Source organism: Pseudogymnoascus destructans (genome assembly GCF_001641265.1).
Source record: "Pseudogymnoascus destructans isolate 20631-21 unplaced genomic scaffold scaffold_15, whole genome shotgun sequence".
NCBI classification, from domain to species: domain Eukaryota; kingdom Fungi; phylum Ascomycota; class Leotiomycetes; order Thelebolales; family Thelebolaceae; genus Pseudogymnoascus; species Pseudogymnoascus destructans.
In genome coordinates this window covers 393,683-415,322 of record NW_020167534.1, presented here as the reverse complement: position 1 = coordinate 415,322, position 21,640 = coordinate 393,683, and the positions used below count along the sequence as shown (strand labels likewise).

At 49.8% G+C, this 21,640-nt stretch overlaps 4 protein-coding genes across 4 annotated transcripts; 3 read left to right on the top strand and 1 right to left on the bottom strand.

Moving 5' to 3' along the window:
* Window positions 1-2,761: 2,761 nt before the first annotated feature.
* FKS1 (1,3-beta-D-glucan synthase) lies at window positions 2,762-9,572 on the top strand. The gene is made up of 4 exons (XM_024468282.1): window positions 2,762-3,265; window positions 3,364-3,614; window positions 3,667-8,976; window positions 9,024-9,572. The coding sequence occupies exons 2-4, from the start codon at window positions 3,391-3,393 to the stop codon at window positions 9,394-9,396; spliced, it is 5,907 nt and encodes a 1,968-aa protein (XP_024322720.1). The 5' UTR covers window positions 2,762-3,265; window positions 3,364-3,390; the 3' UTR covers window positions 9,397-9,572.
* Window positions 9,573-10,527: 955 nt separating this feature from the next.
* LCB1 (serine palmitoyltransferase component) lies at window positions 10,528-12,696 on the top strand. The gene is made up of 5 exons (XM_024468281.1): window positions 10,528-10,996; window positions 11,044-11,144; window positions 11,202-11,712; window positions 11,760-12,251; window positions 12,323-12,696. Exons 1-5 carry the CDS (start codon window positions 10,757-10,759, stop codon window positions 12,548-12,550), a joined length of 1,572 nt encoding a protein of 523 aa, XP_024322719.1. The 5' UTR covers window positions 10,528-10,756; the 3' UTR covers window positions 12,551-12,696.
* A 2,596-nt stretch (window positions 12,697-15,292) lies between these two features.
* Window positions 15,293-17,553, top strand: VC83_04651 (uncharacterized protein). The gene is made up of 3 exons (XM_024468280.1): window positions 15,293-15,555; window positions 15,919-16,038; window positions 16,113-17,553. The coding sequence occupies exons 2-3, from the start codon at window positions 15,972-15,974 to the stop codon at window positions 17,216-17,218; spliced, it is 1,173 nt and encodes a 390-aa protein (XP_024322718.1). The 5' UTR covers window positions 15,293-15,555; window positions 15,919-15,971; the 3' UTR covers window positions 17,219-17,553.
* Window positions 17,554-21,474, bottom strand: VC83_04650 (uncharacterized protein). Its single transcript, XM_024468279.1, has 4 exons — window positions 20,596-21,474; window positions 20,433-20,535; window positions 18,923-20,380; window positions 17,554-18,869 (listed from the first exon to the last, which is right to left on the bottom strand). The coding sequence occupies exons 1-4, from the start codon at window positions 20,766-20,768 to the stop codon at window positions 17,853-17,855; spliced, it is 2,751 nt and encodes a 916-aa protein (XP_024322717.1). The 5' UTR covers window positions 20,769-21,474; the 3' UTR covers window positions 17,554-17,852.
* Between the last annotated feature and the right edge of the window lie 166 nt (window positions 21,475-21,640).

The window sequence follows — 21,640 nt, the reverse complement described above, 5'->3', positions numbered from 1 at the left end:
CTTTAGTTTTATATAAAGCAGCCTTACTCTTTTTTCTGCCCTTTTTACCTATGGGCTTTTTTGTAACTTTTTCAGCCTCTAATACCACATCACATAATGCTTGCGTAGAAATATAGAAGTGACCCTCTAAAATCACCCTTTTCCTTTTGTATAGGTTTTATGCTTCTTTATGATTAATCATAGGCTGTTTGCATTATGTTAGTAGACAATACTTTATGCTTAAAGTTGCTTAGAGCTAGTTGCTAACTTTTAGATATATTGCTAGACAGGTGTTGTAAGGGCTGTACAGCCATTAATTGTTATGTTAAAAAGCTTATTTGCCTTTTGCAAAGTTATTGCATCTAGTAGTGAACTATTTATAAAGGCTTAATCAAAAAATTTAAACTAGGTTAGTGTTTTAGGCCTTTCTAGCTCTATAGGTTCCTCTTGAACCCTTGTACAAAGCACTCTTTATAGGTTAAATGGGAATAATCCAGCTCTACACCATGCTGATTTAATATTCTAATGATTGCACACATCTAATTGAGCTTGTATATATGCCTCTATCCATTCAAACTTCTCTATTTGTACAAGTTAAGCTTAGTTTAAGTGAGAAAGTGCTATAGTTAGCTGCTTCTTTAATGGGCTAAAAGTTGCAACATTAAGTGGTTAAAGTAGGTGTGATGTATATGGTAGGAGGATAAGAAGCACAATTTGATTTTAAAGGCAGTAAGCTATAAAGCATCTACTAATGTGAGAGTTGTAGCTGCTTTAAACAAGAAGGCGATATTAACCATTTGCTTTCATATAAGTTAAGAACCATTACTTAAGGATGTTAGTTAGAATCTAATTTTAAAGGATGTTCTTGCCTTTAAAAATCCCAAGTAGTAGAAGAATAGTTCCATCTACACAAATACACTTAACTATGGAAACCTACTCTTAACAGATAGGATGTGCTTGATGTTTCGTACACAGCCGTCTATTAAGTATAATTCGAGTTGATTCCATTGTTCTAATTAAGAATCTAGATTCATCTATGTTATATGTGTTCTCATGCGTGATTTTGCACTCTTGAACCACCTTCTAATACATGTTAAACCATGGTTTAAGCACTTCTTTTTGTTACCCTGTCGAACACTTACGCCACGACTTAAGTTAATCGGCCACGGCCAACGGCCAAGACTCCAGGACGTGATGGGGAAGTGAGTGCTGCTTAGGGGCAACTGTGATACTGATCTCCAACACCAGCACGATGGGGAAGTGAGTGCTGCTTAGGGGCAACTGTGATACTGATCTCCAACACCAACACGGAAATAGCCCCATGGGCCCATCCATTCTGGTGATTATTCGTGGATCTAGTGGGACGGGAGCATCTCTGCACAGTGGGCTATGGCGGTCAATTAGCCAATGAAATTGCCGAAGGGGAAGGGGGGCGACGGGACAAGTTACGTGTGTGGCATCCAGGTACCGGTTCTGAGAGTGTACATGGGACGGGGGTACCTTGTAAACCATGTACGGAGAATGGCCAGCTTTACGATGCCGTCACTCCTATTTTTGATCCTTTTGGAGGAATGGAGGAATGGAGGAATGTGAGCAAAGGCTTTTTCGGGAGCTGGCTTTTTCGGGAGCTGGCTTTTTCGGGAGCTGGCTTTTTAGGGAGCTGGCTTTTTCAGGAGCTGTGTGTAAGTCTGGGAAATACTGCCCAGACTTAAAGCACTACTAGAGCTAGAGGAGGGTATTTTCGAGGATCGCTGGCGAGTTTTGTTGTACCACGGAAGCTCCGGAAGCCACAGTGGGTGGGCGAGTTATTGGTGGGGCGAGCGGTGGCGTACCAGAAACAGCACAGCAGGTGTGCTGAACACTCGACAGGGGCCGGTCGCTTGCCTGACGCTTGGCTCACGCCTACCTGATGCGAATGGGGACGATGCGGATCTCAGGGGCTGGCGATGAGGATCCAAGATGTGCATGGATGTACGGATCTTTTCCAAGTTTTCCGCATTCGACTACGGAGTGAGTGTGTGTGGGCTGTGGGGAATAAAAGTACAAGACGTCACCGTCACAGGCTGTGGATTCCCAGCGGGAAGGTGCTGGGAAGGTGCTGGGAAGGTGCTGGGAAGGTGCTGGGAAGGTGCTGGGAAGGTGCTGGGAAGGTGCTGGGAAGGTGCTGGGAAGGTGCTGGGAAGGTGCTGGGAAGGTGCTGGGAAGGTGCTGGGAAGGTGCTGGAGAAGAGCGTGCTAGAAAAAAGTTTGGTGTACGGAGTACTGTATTGTGCTTATTCGGCGAGGTATGTCTAGGGGCAATGACTCTGGGTAAGTTACAGTCATGTCTCTGGTTTTCTGGTTCCGTTTTGTTCGACACCGCGAACAGCGACCGGTAATAATATGGATTTCTCCGAGGATTGAGGATGTGAAGCACCACCGAGATGGCGGAATCCCCGTTCTTGTATGAAAAAAGCCATATCGCTGGCATGGACGGCTGGTAATCGCTGGTATCGTAAGGGGTGTGGATACATGTACAGCCACGACCCCAGCCCTTTCCTTTTCTTTTTACCCAGCCCAGTCCCCTTAATGCACCACTTTCTCCATCTACTTTGGCACTGGGGTTGTAACTTGGAATGCCTGGTCCCCACTACAAACCACTATAGGCCAACAAACCTGCCGTGCATCGCTGAACTTGCAAACCTCAAACTCCCCATTGCTCCCTTTTCTTCCCTCACCACACCTTTAGACACTCGACATCTCCCAAAGGTCGTGGTCTGGTTGTCCTTTTTTGTCGCATTTCCCGTCGTCGTCGTCGTCGTCGTCGTCGTCATCATCGTCATCGTCATTGCGTTGTCGTCGTTTTGTGATTATTGCTGCGCCGGCTTCACTCTCGTTCCAAAATTGATGATTGATTATTTCCCTTTGATCTCTCTACGCCAATAATCGCCCACGATCCCCGACCACCATCCAGACCACCCGCACCTGAACACCACAGCTCAGTTGAGCAACCACGCATCACGGTTTCCAGCATCAAGAAACTGAATCACTGAATCACCTAATCGTTGATTTGAGTGACCCTTCTCAGTTCTCTTGGGACTTGTTCTCTCAACTTTCTCTCGTTGACGCTTAATATTCGTCCATAATCTGACGGTCGCGACTGGTCGTTCTGTCAACAATCGCTCTTTCCTCAATCTCCGGACAACCAAACCTTTTCAAAAACAACAGCTATTCGAGGGAGTCCGAGCTTGCTCTCTTTTTTATTACGAAGCGGAAACGTGGAATCTTTATCAATGTCAAACTAAGATGTACGTTCCCATCCCATCCTTCTCGGGCCCTCGTCGAACGACATGCCCTCCCTACCGCTCTGAAGTCGTCGGATTGTTATACTGACCACGCCCAACAGTTTTGTCCTGCTCTACTGAACGCAAAAATGTCGGGTCATCCGACGGATCATTATAACGATGGCTACGGCCATCAAGATCCTCACCACCAAGGAAACACTGATTCCTATTACCAAGACGACCACCATAACCAAGGTTACTATGATGACCGAGCGGGAGGGTACGCCGACCAAGGTTACAACGACCAACAAGGCCACCATGGCCAGCAAGGTCAAGGTCACCAACAAGGACAGGACGGGTATTACGATGAAGCGTAAGTTCAACCTCGACATCTTTCGCCAGGCACCTTGCTAACTATTGCGCAGTGGCTACTACAATGCCGATGCCAACAACCCGCACCATCAGGATGGTGGGTACTACGAGGCAGGCCATGACAATGGCCAGTACAACGATGGATACTACAATGACCAGTATTACGATCAAAATGGCCAGCACCCCCAAGGCCAGGGCGGCGACTACCCCAAGGGCAAGATGCGTGGAGATTCCGAGGAGGACTCTGAGACATTCAGCGACTTCACCATGAGATCTGACATGGCTCGGGCCACCGACATGGACTACTACGGCCACGGTGATGAGCGCTACAACAGCTACAACGAAAGCCAGATGGGAGGCCAAGGCTACCGCCCACCTTCCTCACAGATTTCTTACGGCGGGAACCGATCTTCAGGTGCCTCCACCCCCAACTATGGCATGGACTACAACAACGTGCTGCCATCTGGGCAACGTTCTCGCGAGCCATACCCAGCCTGGACTGCAGATGCACAGATTCCTCTGTCGAAGGAGGAGGTCGAGGATATTTTTCTTGACCTGACGGCAAAGTTTGGTTTCCAGCGGGACAGCATGAGAAACATGTACGACCATTTCATGACGCTTCTGGACTCTCGCGCTTCCCGCATGACTCCCAACCAAGCCTTACTGTCCCTTCACGCCGATTACATTGGTGGAGAAAATGCCAACTACAGGAAGTGGTATTTCGCTGCCCATCTGGATCTGGATGATGCGGTAGGCTTCGCAAACATGAAGCTTGGAAAGGCCAACAGGCGCACTCGCAAGGCCCGCAAGGCCGCGAAGAAGAAGAATGCCAACCCCGAAGCCGAAAATGAAGCGCAGACCTTGGAAGAAATGGAGGGGGACAACAGTCTCGAGGCTGCCGAGTACCGCTGGAAGACGCGGATGAACCGCATGTCTCAGCACGATCGTGTACGACAAGTGGCTCTCTACCTCCTCTGTTGGGGCGAGGCAAACCAAGTCCGCTTCATGCCCGAGTGCCTGTGCTTCATCTTCAAGTGCGCCGACGACTACCTGAACTCGCCCGCATGCCAGAATCTTGTGGAGCCGGTGGATGAGTTCACGTACCTCAACAACGTTATCACCCCACTGTACCAATACTGCAGAGACCAGGGATACGAGATCGTGGATGGAAAGTACATTCGCCGCGAAAGGGACCATGCCCAGGTCATCGGATATGATGACTGTAACCAGCTCTTTTGGTACCCAGAGGGAATTGAGCGGATCATAATGGAAGACAAGAGCCGAATGGTTGACTTTCCCCCTGCGGAGCGTTACTTGAAGCTTACGGAGGTCAACTGGAACAAGGTGTTTTTCAAGACCTACAAGGAGTCTCGTTCATGGTTCCATCTTATTGTCAACTTCAACCGCATCTGGGTTATCCACATTGGTGCTTTCTGGTTCTTCACCGCCGTCAACTCTCCGACTCTGTACACTCACAACTACGAACAACGACTGAACAATCAGCCTTCAACTGCGGCGAGATGGTCTGCCGTAGGTCTCGGTGGTGCCATCATCTCCCTTATTATGATTGTCGCCAGTATTTCTGAATGGGCCTATGTTCCCCGGAAATGGGCCGGTGCACAACATCTCACAAAGCGTCTCTTCTTCCTGATCGGAGTCTTCATCCTCAATCTTGCGCCGAGTGTTTACGTCTTCGGTTTCGGTGGTGAAAACACGTACATTGGCAAAATTCTCGCAATCGTCCAGTTCATCATTGCACTGATCACGTTTTTCTTCTTCGCGATCATGCCTCTTGGTGGTCTATTCGGAAGCTACCTCACGAAGAACACCAGGAAATACGTCGCCAGTCAGACATTTACCGCAAGTTACCCACGACTTGCTGGCAATGACATTTACATGTCGTACGGACTATGGATCTGCGTATTTGTTCCCAAATTCGCGGCCTCTTACCAGTACCTGACGCTATCGATTCGTGACCCCATCCGAATTTTGTCAACAATGAAGATTCGTAACTGCCTGGGAGATGCTATTTTAGGGAAGAACGAAGCTGCTGCTGTTCTGTGCCATATTCAACCAAAATTCCTTCTAGGGTTGATGGTCTTCACCGATATTCTGCTCTTTTTCCTCGACACATTCCTGTGGTATATTATCATGAACTCCTTGTTCTCCGTTGCCAGGTCTTTCTACCTTGGTATTTCCATCTGGACACCGTGGAGAAATATTTTCTCCCGCCTTCCAAAGCGCATCTACTCAAAGGTTTTGGCGACTACGGATATGGAGATCAAATATAAGCCCAAGGTGTTGATCTCTCAAGTCTGGAACGCTATCGTTATCTCCATGTACCGCGAGCATCTCCTCGCCATCGACCACGTCCAGAAGCTTCTCTACCATCAAGTTCCTTCTGAGCAGGAGGGCAAGAGAACACTTCGTGCGCCAACATTCTTCGTCTCTCAGGAAGATCATTCGTTCCAGACGGAATTTTTCCCAAGCCAGAGTGAGGCCGAGCGCAGAATTTCTTTCTTCGCGCAGTCGCTGTCGACGCCTATTCCTGAGCCGCTACCTGTGGATAACATGCCAACGTTCACTGTCCTGATTCCTCATTACAGCGAAAAGATTCTCCTTACTCTCCGCGAAATTATTCGTGAGGATGAGCCGTACTCCCGTGTCACTCTCCTGGAATACCTCAAACAACTTCATCCACACGAATGGGACTGCTTCGTTAAGGATACCAAAATTCTTGCTGATGAAACGTCTCAGTTCAATGGAGATGAGAAGAATGACAAGGATGCATCGAAGAGCAAGATTGATGACCTACCCTTTTACTGCATTGGTTTCAAATCTGCTGCGCCGGAATACACCCTCCGTACCCGTATTTGGGCATCCCTTCGATCGCAAACTCTCTACCGCACTATTTCTGGTTTCATGAATTACAGCCGTGCCATCAAGCTGCTCTACCGTGTCGAGAACCCCGAGGTTGTTCAAATGTTTGGCGGTAACTCGGACAAGCTAGAGCGCGAGCTCGAGAGAATGGCTCGCCGAAAGTTCAAGATTGTCGTCTCTATGCAACGTTATGCCAAGTTCAAGAAAGAGGAGATGGAGAACACTGAATTCCTTCTTCGCGCCTACCCGGATCTTCAAATTGCTTACCTGGACGAGGAGCCACCTTTGACCGAAGGCGACGAGCCTCGCCTGTACTCTTCGTTGATTGATGGTCACTCTGAGATCATGGAGAACGGCATGAGAAGACCAAAATTCCGGATTCAGCTCTCTGGTAACCCTATCCTTGGTGATGGAAAATCCGACAATCAAAACCACGCTATTATTTTCTACCGTGGAGAATATCTCCAGCTTATCGACGCCAACCAGGACAACTATCTCGAGGAGTGCCTTAAGATTCGCAGCGTTCTGGCAGAGTTTGAGGAAATGGTCACTGATAATGTTTCGCCTTACGCCCCTGGGTCTAAGCCTACAAAAACCAACCCTGTCGCTATTCTGGGAGCTCGCGAGTACATTTTCTCTGAGAACATTGGTATCCTTGGTGATGTTGCTGCCGGAAAAGAACAGACGTTCGGTACTCTATTTGCACGTACACTGGCTCAAATCGGTGGCAAGCTCCATTACGGTCATCCCGATTTCCTCAATGGTATTTTCATGACAACACGTGGAGGTGTCTCCAAGGCCCAGAAGGGTTTGCATCTCAACGAAGATATTTACGCCGGTATGAACGCGCTCCTTCGTGGCGGTCGCATCAAGCACTGCGAGTACTACCAATGCGGCAAAGGCCGTGATCTCGGGTTTGGATCTATTCTGAACTTCACAACTAAGATTGGAACTGGTATGGGAGAGCAGATGCTGTCTCGTGAATATTACTATCTCGGCACGCAACTACCTCTCGATCGATTTCTTTCTTTCTACTATGCCCATCCCGGATTCCATTTGAACAACATCTTCATCATGTTGTCTGTCCAGATGTTCATGTTGTGTCTCATCAACCTGGGTGCCCTTCGATACGAGGTTATTGCTTGCGTCTTCGACCCGAATGTGCCGATTACCGACGAAAAGAACCCAACAGGCTGTAACGATATCCTGCCCATCTTGGACTGGGTTTGGCGTTGTGTTATCTCGATTTTCATCGTACTCTTCATCTCTTTTATTCCGCTGATGGTCCAAGAGGCTACGGAACGTGGCTTCTGGCGCGCTGCCACACGTTTTGCCAAGATGATTGGCTCTCTGTCACCGCTCTTCGAGGTGTTCGTGTGCCAAATCTATGCAAACTCTGTTACTCAGAATTTGTCCTTTGGTGGCGCCAGGTACATTGGAACCGGTCGTGGCTTCGCAACTGCTCGTATTCCTTTCGGAGTCTTATTTTCTCGCTTTGCTGGGCCTTCCATTTACCTGGGATCTAGGATGTTGATGATGTTGTTATTTGCAACGATCACCATATGGCAACCAGCCTTGGTCTACTTCTGGATTTCGCTATTGGCTCTCTGCATTTCACCTTTCCTCTACAATCCTCATCAGTTCTCGTGGAGCGACTTCTTCATCGACTACCGCGACTTCCTTCGTTGGCTGTCCAGAGGCAATTCTAGATCTCACTCGTCTTCTTGGATTGCCTACTGCCGCCTATCGCGTACTAGGATTACAGGTTACAAGCGCAAGGCTCTTGGAGAGCCATCGGCTCAGATGTCTGGCGATGTTCCACGTGCATCATTCACCAATCTAGTCTATGGCGAGATTATCGGGCCTCTTATTCTTGTCGGCATTACCTTGTTGCCATATACTTATATCAACGCTCAAACTGGTGTCACACATGGTGCAAAGCCAACACATTCGATAATTCGCGTTGCTCTGGTCGCATTGGCACCTATTGGAATTAACGCCGGTGTCTGTGCAATGTTCTTCGCAATGGCTTGTTGTATGGGCCCAGTTCTCAGCATGTGCTGCAAGAAATTCGGTTCTGTGCTAGCTGCGATTGCCCACGCCATTGCTGTCATCATGATCATCGTCTTCTTCGAAGTCATGATGCTTTTGGAGGGTTTCAACTTCGCAAGAGCGCTTCTCGGTGTAATCTGCGCAGCCGCGATCCAGCGATTCATTTACAAGCTCATCATCTCGCTCGCCCTGACAAGAGAATTCAAGAACGACACTTCCAACATTGCCTTCTGGACTGGTAAATGGTACTCTATGGGATGGCACTCGATGTCGCAACCAGCCAGAGAATTCCTATGTAAGATTACCGAGTTGGGAATGTTTGCTGGAGACTTTATCCTGGGACACATGCTGTTGTTCGCCATGCTCCCGCTTATTCTCATCCCCAAAATCGACATGGTTCATTCCGTCATGCTCTTCTGGCTCAGACCTAGGTACGTACACAGAGTGAGGTGGTTCAGAATTATGCTAACGTTTTTAGTCGTCAAATCCGACCTCCGATCTACACCATGAAGCAGTCCAAGCTACGAAAGAGACGTGTGTGGCGCTTTGCTGTCATGTACTTCACTCTGTTCGTCGTCTTCTTGGCATTAGCTATCGCCCCTGTACTTGGTGGCTCCAAGGTCACCAGCACAATAGATAGTATCAAGAAATCGGTTGGTGAGGACAGCATGATCGGTCTCCTGTTCCAGCCTAACAACCGCTCGTCTTCATGGTACAACGACACAGGACCCACGCTCACTTCGATCAAGGCATCGGAGTCCTCGGTCCTGGCCGGCAACACCAGGTCTTCTTCTAACAACGCTGCCAAAACTACAGGCAGCAGCAACAAGAGGAGTGTTAAGTTGCTTTAGATTTACGGGGAGGGGGAACGGCTGTGTATATGTGAATAGAAGTTTTTGGTGGATGGTGGTGTAGCAGGGGGCTCATCTCTCTGGAAAGGCCGAATTGAGGAAGGAGGGGGGAGGAGGAGGAGAGAGGGATTGTTTTATTACGCGGTTCATGAATGTATTTTGAAGTTTTTTTTTGGGGTGGGGGTGGGGGGTTCGGGATGGGATGATGTACCTGTAAAAGGTTTTCGTTTTACTAGCAACCAAGTTGGCCTTTTTTTTGTAAAATGATTGATCGCGCATTGATTGTGTTTTTGACGTGGTTTTGAAGGGGGGGGGTCCAGGCTGGACAACGGGGCTAAGGGGATCCCAGTGCAGCATACATACAGTAGGAGAATATAAAAGGCATTGATTGAACTGTACAAACTTTTAACACGTGTATGTGGCTACGGCTGGGTCTTGTGAGAGTGATGGCTATGTCGTCTACCTGAACATTGGCAGACCTTACTTGAATCTCAATGAAAATACCGCCGCCTCTTGCATCCTAGACGGCGGTATTTCTCTCAACGTCGCAGCAAAGAAGTCATTCAAGTCATCCGCGGTTTCTCAAGAAACTGTGTTTTAAGAGCTGATACTCTGGTCAAGCGGTTGTGGCGGGGGGGCAATCAACCTGATAGCCATTAGAAAGGGATAAATAATACTCTATAAACTATACATCAAAATTAGGAATGACATACGCAAGGAGCATCCCCCTTTTTAATACCACAGCATCTGTCAACAGGACATTCGATTAGAGCAAGGCAGTATGAGCCAAGGCATACTGAGCAGGTGAGGGGTTTGGGGCAGTCGACCTAGAAAATATTATATTATCAGTTTATGTATTCATTTTCATATAAGTTAATCAGTATATGTATGTTTTAGGTTTTAGTAAGGAGATGGCGAAATACACAAGGTGTTTGTCCACCGGGCAATGGACGATTGCGTCGCAGGGTCCCCCAGGGCATGCTGAGCAAGCTATGTTGATTTGATGGTCAGTGAGTGGTGATGCCAAGGTGGTGATGGCGCTAGCGATGAGGGTGATAACTGAAGAACGCATATTGTTTCAATTAACGAATATATCAAGAGAAGTTTCTATTTCGAAGGCATTTTTGAAAAGAGGGGAATACTCGTAGCACTGCAGATTTTATTCTGACCACGTTACCATTATGATAGGCTATTATCACAATAGCATCCTTCAATCCCGCCGCATCACGTGATGCATATATAAATTGTAGTACGTGGGCGTTTCCTCCCACGCATCTTGCACGAGACCCTGAAGCCCATTCATCTTCCCAGGACAGCTACGCTCGCCAACTGCCCATACGCCAACAAACAACGAACACCCATGACAACAATGGAGCTCCAGGATGCGCAGAAGCTGGTGCTCAGCTACATGAACGAGGCGGCGGACCAGTTCCAGAAGGTGCCTGGCTCGGCGATGCTGATCCGCTACGTCCGGTCCAGCTACCAGAATGACCCGGTTCGCTCGGCCATCGAGCTTGTTCTCGTGGTGTTCTTTGTGAGGTACCTGCTAGCGCCGAGTTACTCGACGCATCGACAGAATTTTGTCACGCTGTCGGAGGAGGTATGTTGAGCTCTGGACGACGGGGGGAGAGTGCTGACGGGGAATAGGAGATTGATGATTTGGTGGATGAGTGGACCCCGGAGCCGCTGGTGGCGCCGTTGACGGCGTTTGAGGAGAGTGTGCAGGAGAAGCTGCCGGTTATTGTTGGGTATGTGTCCCCCCCCATGATGCCATGCTAGGTAGCTGGGACTAATGCTGTGTGTAGCATGTCGGGACCGAAATCGAAGCTTGCCAATGGCCGCACCGTCACCAACCTCGCGTCATACAACTACTACAACCTCGTGGCCAACGAACATCTCAAGGAGAAGGCGATTGAGACACTCCGCACCTACGGCGTGGGACCCTGCGGACCCCCTCAATTCTACGGAACTCAGGATGTGCACATGAAGACCGAGGCGGACGTTGCCTCGCATCTGGGCACGGAGGCGTGTATCGTGTACGCGCAGTCATTCTCTACGATCTCGAGTGTGATCCCTGCGTTCAGCAAGAGAGGCGATATAATTGTCGCTGACAAGGCGTGCAACTATGCGATCAGGAAGGGGCTCCAGATTTGCCGTAGCACGATTAGGTGGTATGAGCATAACGATATGGAGGATTTGGAGAGAGTGCTACAGAGGGTTGTGAAGGAGCAGGCGAAGAAGCCTCTTACCAGGCGATTCATTGTTACTGAGGGTCTGTTTGAGACAGTCGGTGATTGCGTCGACCTGCCTAAAGTTGTAAGTCTAGCAGTTACCCCTTTCTGACTCAAGCTAACACACACAAGGTTGAACTCCGCCTCCGTTACAAATTCCGCCTCATCCTCGACGAGACTTGGTCCTTCGGCGTCCTCGGCCGCACCGGCCGCGGCGTCACGGAAGCCCAAAACGTCGACTCCTCCTCCGTCGACATGATCGTCGGCTCTCTTTCCGGTCCCCTCTGCGCAGGCGGTGGTTTCTGCGCCGGCTCCAGCGACATCGTAGAGCACCAACGTATCAGCGCCGCAGCTTACACCTTCTCCGCCGCCCTTCCAGCCATGATGGCCACAACGGCGAGCGAGGCGCTGGCGATGCTGCAGACTATGCCGGAGATCTTGGCGGGGTGTCGTGAGAATATTAAGGCCATGCGTGCGCAGCTTGATCCGAGGAGTGATTGGATTACGGTGACGAGCGCGGTGGATAACCCGATGGTGTTGTGTGTGCTTAAGCCGGATGTGGTGAATACGAGGCGGCTGAGCATGAATGACCAGGAGCGTGTGCTGCAGGAGTGCGTGGACGAGGTAAGCTCTTTTCTCTATCCCAGCATTCTCGTATTGTGTTCTCTGGGGGAGAAGATTGCTAACACGAACAGTGTCTTGCGAACGGAGTTCTCATCACGCGCCTCAAGGCTATGCCAGTCGCGCCGTCCAGCACCGCCAAGGAGCAGGGATGGCAGCTACAGCCCGCGCTGAAGGTGTGCGTCACGACGGGACTGACGAAGAAGGAGACCGAGAAGGCCGGTGTGGTTATCCGGCACGCGGTCACGAAGGTGATGACGCGTAAGGCGAACAGTAAGCTCGTCGTACCCCCTACTGCTTAAATGAGGGGTCAGTGCGGAGGGGGTGTATTGTATAGATTATGAAGAGCTCTGTCGGGAGGTGGATGGGGGTATTATATAGATGGCTGTACGGGCTGCACGAAGATGCATTATTATAGATGGGGGGATTATGGACGGTCTGGCCGTGATGGTGAGGACTATGTTTAATGTCTAATACTGGTTTATCCGATACTGAAGTCTGCTCCAGATGAGTGAGTGCTCTGTCCTAGCATCCTGGGGGTTCATCCATCCACACGATTAGCTAGCTGCACGTGATGTTTCTGGCAACGCCCTTGGTTGCCCGTGTTCTGCACACCTCATCCGAGTTGGGCCTATCAATAGGCACTCAGCTCCCGTATCAGTCGTTCCTGACTAAAGGGGAATATCCGGACGAGACCAGCCCCTAGAAAGCCTGTTGAAACAACGGCGGCTGATACTTGCTTGGAAAGTACTCCCAACGCAGTATCTTTACTGGAGTTATGCACCTGAGCGGGGGTAGGTGGGCACGGAAGTACAGTACAACACCGCGCTGTACTCTAGACACAGCCATCGACTTTTCCACGAGCTTGGTGCCTGCTTTCCGAGGAGTTCGAGGGGAAAGTCGTCGTGGCCCTGGCTGGCTTAAGGCAAGGATTGGCGAGAGATCGGCAGTTTGTGAGATCGTGGGAATTTGCTTGGCGATGGCAAAAAAGCTTGGCCTCGTATGCAGTTTATTCTAACAAATTTTATAGCACTACGGAGTACAAAAATGCAAATATCTGCCCTGGAATCCCCAAAGGCCCCTTTCAAAACCCGACAGCTTCCGGTGTGGTGGCCCTCACGTGGAAACTGACTTAGTATATTGGCTGACATTTATTCCGGACCGAAAAAAAAAGGGGGCGAAAGGCAACATGACTCGTTAACGTAAGTCGTGGCGTAACGCAAAGGGTAGCGTAACGCAAAGGATTACCAAGGACCTCTAACCTATAACTTGAATAGCTCAACAATGGTACGCAGGAAAAGCATAGCGGGGCTGATTTAGAGTCTCGTATTACTCAGGCAATAACTGGCGTTGAAAATGGTCAATAGGTCTTGGGGTTATCACCGAGCACATTGACGCGTCGCGTCAATGATGGGTTATCGCGTCCTCAACCTCGCCAACAGCAGCAGAAACTCTCGTACGCTCAAGAGAATGTGCTTCTTAAGTGGATTAAAGACTTAGCAATCAGTGGATACTCTCTAGGGCATCGCCTACTGAAAGAAATAGCCAAGGAGCTGCGTACAAAACGAACGTACAATTTGGACAACGCGACACTCGGTGAACGTGACACACGGTGAACTTGACTCCTACCACAGCACACCCTTAGCCAGGACTAGGTCCCCTGTTTTATTATACGACATCTACATCTCAAAGTCGCTATTAGACGTCGTATTAAGTCGGTACAAATGGACGGGGCTACAAAACTAGTGCTTAACGCGTAGTTTGACGCGTATAAGAAAGTGGTTTAAGAGCATGGAATCAACCAAAATATAACATAGACGAGTCCGGATTTTCGATTAGGACAATGGAGTCAACGTGTATAATACTCGATTCATTACTTCGTACGAAGCACTAGGCTCATCCTAGCCGTTAAGAATAGGTTTTGATGGTAGACTGTATTTGCGTAGATGGAACTATTTTACTACCACTTAGGATTTTCAAAGGGAAGAACGTCTTACAGAACTAGATACCGAATAGCGTACTTAACGAATGGTTCTTTTTAGCAAATACAAAAGGGTTAGACGAGTAACGTTCACGGTTTAGAGTAGTTGAAGCGTGTTTTTGAACTAATAACCCAAGCAAAAGCAGGAAGCTAATACCGACTTCTTATTTGTAATGGCCACGGTTCACATATAAGTGGTAGCTTTATAGCACACTGTCTTTAAAATTGAATTGCGCTTGTTATCTTACCGCCTCATACATCACACTTGCTACAGCTGCTTGATGTTGTGTTGATGTTTAATTATTTAATTTCTACATGGTTGTTCTCATAAATCCTTTGCGTTACGTCACCCTTTGCGTTACGCCACGACTTATCTGCCAGGTACCCGCACCACTGCACCCAGTGAGCTTCACCAGCTCTGTGTAGAAGGGCGTGAAAGGGTCCTCTCAGTGTCCGCCCAGTGGACTACGACCGGATAAACTGCCTGTCTTCTCACTGGATGGGCTTCGTCACAAAGCTGGGCTGCTTCACTGTAACTCGCGGAACCAAGAACACAGCAATTTGGTAGCGACGACAGACTCGAAACGCCAAGCATTATGTCTGTCAATAGACGCTCCGCCTCAGCTATTCTGTCTCCGTGCCTCTGGTCCGCGTGGCTCTTTTATTCTCCCCGCCGGACTTTGTCCCGTTGGCGGTCGTGTATTCTCGCAAGAGTCCAGACCGACGGCAAGGGACCCCTCGCTGTCCCTATGGCCGGATCTTCCAGCGCCTATCCCGCCACCCCCACAACTCCCCACAAGATCACTGTTGTACCAAATTACGAGTACATACTAAATGGCGATACCGTGTGCGTACGTGGGCCGCTGAGGGGGTTGCCGCTGTCGCCCCCAACTGAAAACTCACTGTTTTTGATCACTTTTGCTACTAGAAAGTTGAGGCAGTTTTCTGTTTGTGTGCTATAGTATGACTGTGGTGGGTCAAAGGGCAGGGCCAGACCGCCGCTTCCTATCTGAACGTATTTGAAGTCTTCTGTCCCCCCGGCCTCGCGTTGATTCTTTCCTCTTCGTCACACTTTCATTTTATAAACGCCCACCGACCACGCAAGCCCTTTTTCTTGTAGTCTGCGACTCGCCCATCAAAGCCTCTGGAGGATATTCAATTCGGTTTCGATAAACCTCCTGTCCATTCCTTTCAGTCGCATCTACAAAGCTTAGTCTTAGCCGGTCTTCGTCACTGCCTCGTATAAATCGTCGATTGCGCCTGTGGCTGCATCACATTATCACATTCTCTCGCTTCAGCAAAGTCTGAAGATATAGACACCTAGGGGTATGTCTTTACGTTTCTTATCATATGTCAAGCTTCCCAAATCGAATTCTCCTTGTGAGAGTTCTATGCGTTTTATTTTGAGCTGTGGTCGTTGTAGAACCCAGATGGTTCATGAGAATCGTGCCTGCCTCGAGAGTCGGTTCTAAGGGATGAATGAGAGTGGACTTTCAACACGGTCACGCCAGAGGGTGAGAGATAGTCTGCCTTAAATGCTCAATGAAATTCACCACATGGCTTCAGCCATAGCACAACATTCCAACCATTTTTTATCTCTTTGCTCTCACAGTCTCGCTTTAAAGATCAAGCACTCCTTATGAAACTCCTTAAACTACATAGAAACCTGCTGACAGCCGTTGCGAATAGTCAATACCTCTCTCCAAAAATACACACTCAGAACTCCTATTCAGTTTCTCAATATGAAGACTGCCACTCTTTCACTCGCGGCCATCTCGCTGCTCCAGCTTGCTGTCGCTCAACCTCACAGTAAGTAAAGCCACTTTTAAATTCTTCAAACTGACCGAGGCGCTATTCAAGGATTAGCTACTAACGAGCCGCAGGACGCCATGCCCACGAGGCTTTCCATGCCAAGAAGGATGTGACTGTCCGCGATAACTCTAACGTTGCCCACGTGATTGTCTACGTTGATCAAAACGGCACCCCTGTCTCCACCACCACTAAGCTGCCTGCCGCTCAGACTGAGGCCCTCGCCGCCCCAGCTGCGCCATCCCCAACTCCCGAGGCAGTTGCACCAGTCGTGGCCGACAAGGTAGCTGACACAAACGCATCGTCGGCATCGTCGGCATCGTCGGCATCATCTGATAGCTCTCCATCCCCCTCTGCGTCGTCCGGCGCATCTGAGCCATCCGCTGCTGGTTACGGTCTCACATACAACCCATACAACAACGATGGCACCTGCAAGACCGCCGACCAGGTCCTGACGGACTTCGGTGGATTTGGAAGCGGTTACTCTACCGTCCGCACATACGGCACTGACTGCAATGCCGTCTCCTCCGTGGTCGCTGCTGCCAAGGCCCACGGCATGAAGGTTTTCCAGGGCATCTTCGATATCTCTAATATCTCTGGAGCTGTCCATGACATTGTCTCCGCTGTCAACGGCGACTGGTCGATCATCCACACCATCTCCGTCGGTAACGAGCTTGTCAACAGTGGCCAGTCTTCTGCCTCCGCCGTCGTTGCCGCCATGAGCTCTGCTCGCTCGCTCCTCAGAGCCGCCGGATACAACGGACCCGTCGTCACCTGCGACACTCTCGTCGCCACGCTCGCCAACCCAAGCCTGTGCGACAACGCCGACTACTGCGCCGTCAACAGCCACCCCTTCTTCGACCCTAACACCAATGCCGCCAGCGCCGGAAGCTTCTTGACCAGGTCGATTGAGAGCCTCAAGTCCAAGCTCGCGGACAGCAGCCAGACCATTGTCATCACCGAGACCGGCTGGCCATCCCAGGGAACCGCCAACGGCCTTGCCATCCCGTCGTCGTCGAACCAGGAGACCGCCATCGCCGCTATTAAGTCGGCGTTCCAATCGGTCCCATCTGGTGTCATGCTCTTCAGCCCTTACAACATGATGTGGAAGACCAGCTCTGCTGTTCAGTTTGGGGCTGAGCAGTGGTGGGGTTTCCTCGGCGAGTGCCCATCTGGCTAGATTCGCACTCCCGTCCCTGTTGCGGGGTTCATGGAATCGATCTTGGGGCTGTGTGGTGTGTTCTTAAGTCGCTTTTTTGGAAAGTTGATGGAAAGAGTATACATGATCCTGTTATCTTCCTACCCTTTGCGGTAGAGATAGATAGACGTTCCTAGAATTCTTATTCTTGACCTTCTTTCGTTGTTTGTTTTTTCTGCTTCGTTGTAGGCGAAACAAACGTTCACTTCTATGTATATACCTATTGTGCGTGCACGGAGGGCTGTTGGTGGGTGGCTTGAAAGTTAAAAGGAATCTATTTACGAAAATAAATGAAAATAAAATGTATGATTCCAAAAGCCGAGTACGAGTATATTGTGATCAACATCTCGGTGATTTACGTGGGATCCAGAATCAGAGAATCTATTGATTTACTAAGGTACATAATAGCCCCAGACCTTGTGAGGTGGTAATGCCCCGGTGCAAAGTACGGCGTAGTGAGCCTGATGTTACAGTATAATGACAACCATACGAGACCATATCAGTCTCAAACCCGCATAAGCACTCCAGGTTCCCAACACCCCCAGTCCATAACGCCATATCCCGATACTCGTAGCACCCCCCAAACCAGCACCCTGCCCATCCGCTCTGGAAACAATTATCTATAGATCCGGGCTTTCTGGCTCTCCTCATACTCGCGCTCACGCTTCGCCGACTCCTCATTCTTCAGCTTTTGCTTAGCATGTACTTTCTCGAGTGTCAATCTCTCCTCCTCCATCACCGCCTTCCCATCAGCACCAAATATGCGCTCGTAAATTCTCAACGTACCCTCCTCCATATCTCGATTAAACGCCTGAAGTGCACGGATCTTCGCCTGCTCCACTTCCTCCTCGCGCTTTGCAAACTCCTCATCATCTCTCTTCCTCTTCTCACTCGACATCTCCGCTAGCTTCTTATCCCTCTCCTTCCGAGCCTCAGCAAGTGCGTCTGTATCCTTCAGCTTCGCTGCAAGGTACTTCAGACTGTGACCCAGGACGCGCGCCTTGGCCGGCACCCTTGGCACATCCAGTGGTGGCGCCGTGAAGAACAAGACCCGATCATTCTCGTCGCGGTGGAACTGGCTGCGGATGTCTTGGGGAATACTCGCATTTGCGACGTCGCTCAGGTGGTACACCTCAACCGAGCGAGGAGGGTTATACGCATTGGCGTGCGAGCCGGCGGGAGGTGCTGCATAGTTGCGCGGCTGGGGAACTGAGCGGGCGTAGCCACTGTCGTAGTTGGCGAGTGGGTTGGGGGTTCCGGGGTGTTGGAGCGCGGACGCGTGGATGGTGGAGGGCGGAGCATGGGTGATAGCATGGTTGTTGTGGGTTGTGGATGGTGCGAAGGATGGGGTTTGGGGTGGCGGTACATCAACGGTAGCGTAAGAAGCATATGATGACTGTTGGTGGAGCTGGGGAGCTGGTGAAGCTGAAGGGCGAACGGCAGAGGACTGCTGGCCGTATGAGTTGAGCGTTTGTTGTGCTGGGGCTGGAGATGGAGCTGTGTTCTGCATGTTGCCCATTGGGGTGTCGCTTTGACCGTAAGTTGTTGCACGTTCGGTGGTAATAGAGCGGCGGACAGGCTCCACGGGGCGAGGAGGTGGAGGAGAAGGTGTTGGCTCTGGAGGTGGGGACTCCTGTTGTTGTTGTTAGAAAATGCTCTAGTAAGTTGAATTCACCCAAAACTCACATTTGCCTCACGGGGTCGCTTATGAACGGCGCCCACAATCGGAGGGGCGTTAGCTGCACCCCAAGTTGGCTTTGGAAGAGGGTCGTCTTCCTTTGCGTCCTCGCGCAGTAAGTGTTTGATCGGGCTAGGAACCTTCTTCATCTTTCTTGGCACGTTAAATAGATCCATTTCGTAATCCTTCTCTCGCACTTCGTCTGGCACGCAACTAGCCCAGGTCTTGATCTTGTTGAGCTTGAATTTGTCCTCGTTGTATCTAGCCTCGCAGACGTAAACTTCTTTGTCAGGTGGAAATCCTCGTGGGCGGCCTTTATTAAATCGGGTGAAGAACATAACAAAGCAGCGATCAACAACCTCGTCGATGTGGTGGTCGCGATATTGTCCGGTCTTCACAACTTCATTCTCAAAGAAGTGCTTTTCAAAGCGGTGAACCGTTTGTTCTGGCCGATAATACCAACAGGCGTTGATCCACTTTTGTCCTTCCGGATCTTGCCAAGTGCGGTAGATTTGAGCCACAATTGGCTTTGTGAGGTCGTTCGGGTTCTGGAGATGGACCCAGTCACCAACCTTCCAAATCTCACCATTGTGGAGGATTTCAGGTAGAGGAAGCCTGCCATCCTCATCGACGTAAGCGCTATCTGGCTTAGTTTTCTCCTGTTCTGCAAGAATCCGAGACTCTCTCTGCAAGTCGGCGGCGCACATATAGACCTCGCTATCCTCGAGATTGTATTCTTTGGCGTTATCGAACATGAGCTCCAAATCTTTCATGACGGCATCAACTGAGTTATACTTCTTGCGCTTGGCCTTCCTCTTGATCATGTCCAGCGCAATTGGGTTCTTGATCTCTTGATAGTACTCGGGAAATAGAGTCTTGTCCGGTGGCTTTTCGAAGTGTAGAACCTTGAGGTCTCCCTTTTCATCCTTGAACTTCCTGAGACCTTTAAGAATGGTATTGATACGCGCTTCCATTGGTGTGTGGACCTTCGGTGGCCTTCCTCTCTTCTTATGCGCATCCGCATCATCCTTGGAGCCCTCTTCAACCTTGCCACCTTCGCGCTTGGTAATGGCGGCAGATGATCGGGGGCCCTTGCGGCGTCTCCTGCGGGCGCCCTCATCATCAGAGTCATCAACATCATCTTCCTCATCCTCATCTTCGTCCTCCTCGTCGCGGTCATCCTCGACCGGCTCGTCTTCGCTTTGCATTTCCTCGTCAGGTTGTGGAGGTGGGGAGTCCTCAACGTCGGGGATTTCACCCAGATCGGGGTATTCTGCGTCCTCTGCAGATATGATATTCTGGTCCACAAGCTTGGCCAGCTCGAGTTTCACCATCTCGCGGAGTTTGAGTGCGTCGCCGTAGGCCTCGGCTGAGGGTCGATTGTATACTTGTGCATTGTGGGACATATACGCAAAATCCCTCACGTATTCTTTCCAGCTTGAGTACTGCTTCCTAAGTATTTTGGCCTTTCAATTGTATTAGTACGTAAGAAGCTGTAAGGTTGGTAGATAAGCGTACCCTGACTGTGCTGAAAGCGACGGGGTGCTTGATGACTTCGTGGTAATCCGGAAGGAACCTTTTGTTTACAATGCGCTGGAATACCGACGTAATTTCACGATCGCTAGTAGGTAATTAGTAAAACATTATATATCATTCGCCGATGGATTGTGGTAGTTCTCACTTCTCGTCCTTAGCCTCAGTAAGGTGATCAACAATGCCCTTCATGATTTCTAGGTCCCTCTTCGATACCCCATCAGAGTCCGATCTCCACATCGTAGCCTCCGTAGCCTCGTTATGGATAACATTATCATCCTGTGCATCTTCGTCCTCATGGGGAGAAGGTGGTTGCGACATCTTTCTCTTTCTCTTTTACGAGGACGAGGACGAGGACGTATTACGACTACGCCGTGACCAAACCGTGCTCTCACGACGTTGTGGTTTGCGACGCGATCGCTCATCCAAGAATCCCCCTAGCGCGTATCGGAACGGAACTTCATATGATCCGATCATCCCCCCAATGGCTCAGCGGCGACGCGACGATAACAACAATATTATCAGCTTTCATGTGGAGAACTGTAGGAATCTTGTCTTATAGTGTAGACTAAAGAGCTCTCTAGGTGCTCATAAAGTTATATTAGAGACTATGCCATGTTCCCGAATCCCAAATCAAATAGCTGAAAACCATAGCACTAGGCCGATTGAACGTTCTCATATGTTGTCTGGATTATTTGTAAGTAAGTGTCTTATGAGGGGCCGGCCGGCGGGCAGAACGAGCGTCAGGGATAAAGCAACGAAGTGAAGGATACCGGCGTGGAAATTAGAAGAAAGCTTGGACGTGTTCTGAGATGTGGAACCGGCATATGAAACGTCATGATTGGAGCTGCCTGCGAGAAGTTATCAACTTGAAGGAGAGTTCGACCGATCTTTGTTTCTCGACCTCATACCTGCTCGTTGGGCAGCTGCCGCGGTGATCAGGGGTATATGGTAATCTTCTGACTGAGAGAATGAGATATGAGAGATGAAAGGTGTTACCGTTGTATAGCCGGGCTCTTACTATACCATGGCTATAGCTAGGAATCGAATGATCTGTCTCCAGACTGCGGAAATGTGACCTGGACCTCTCTTGAATGCACAGCGTGATGGTTGCAGCTATATGATAGCTTCGGCATATTCATATCATTACTGGAATGAAGTTTTTCGAAAGGTTTGTTGTCTCGGAGGTAGCT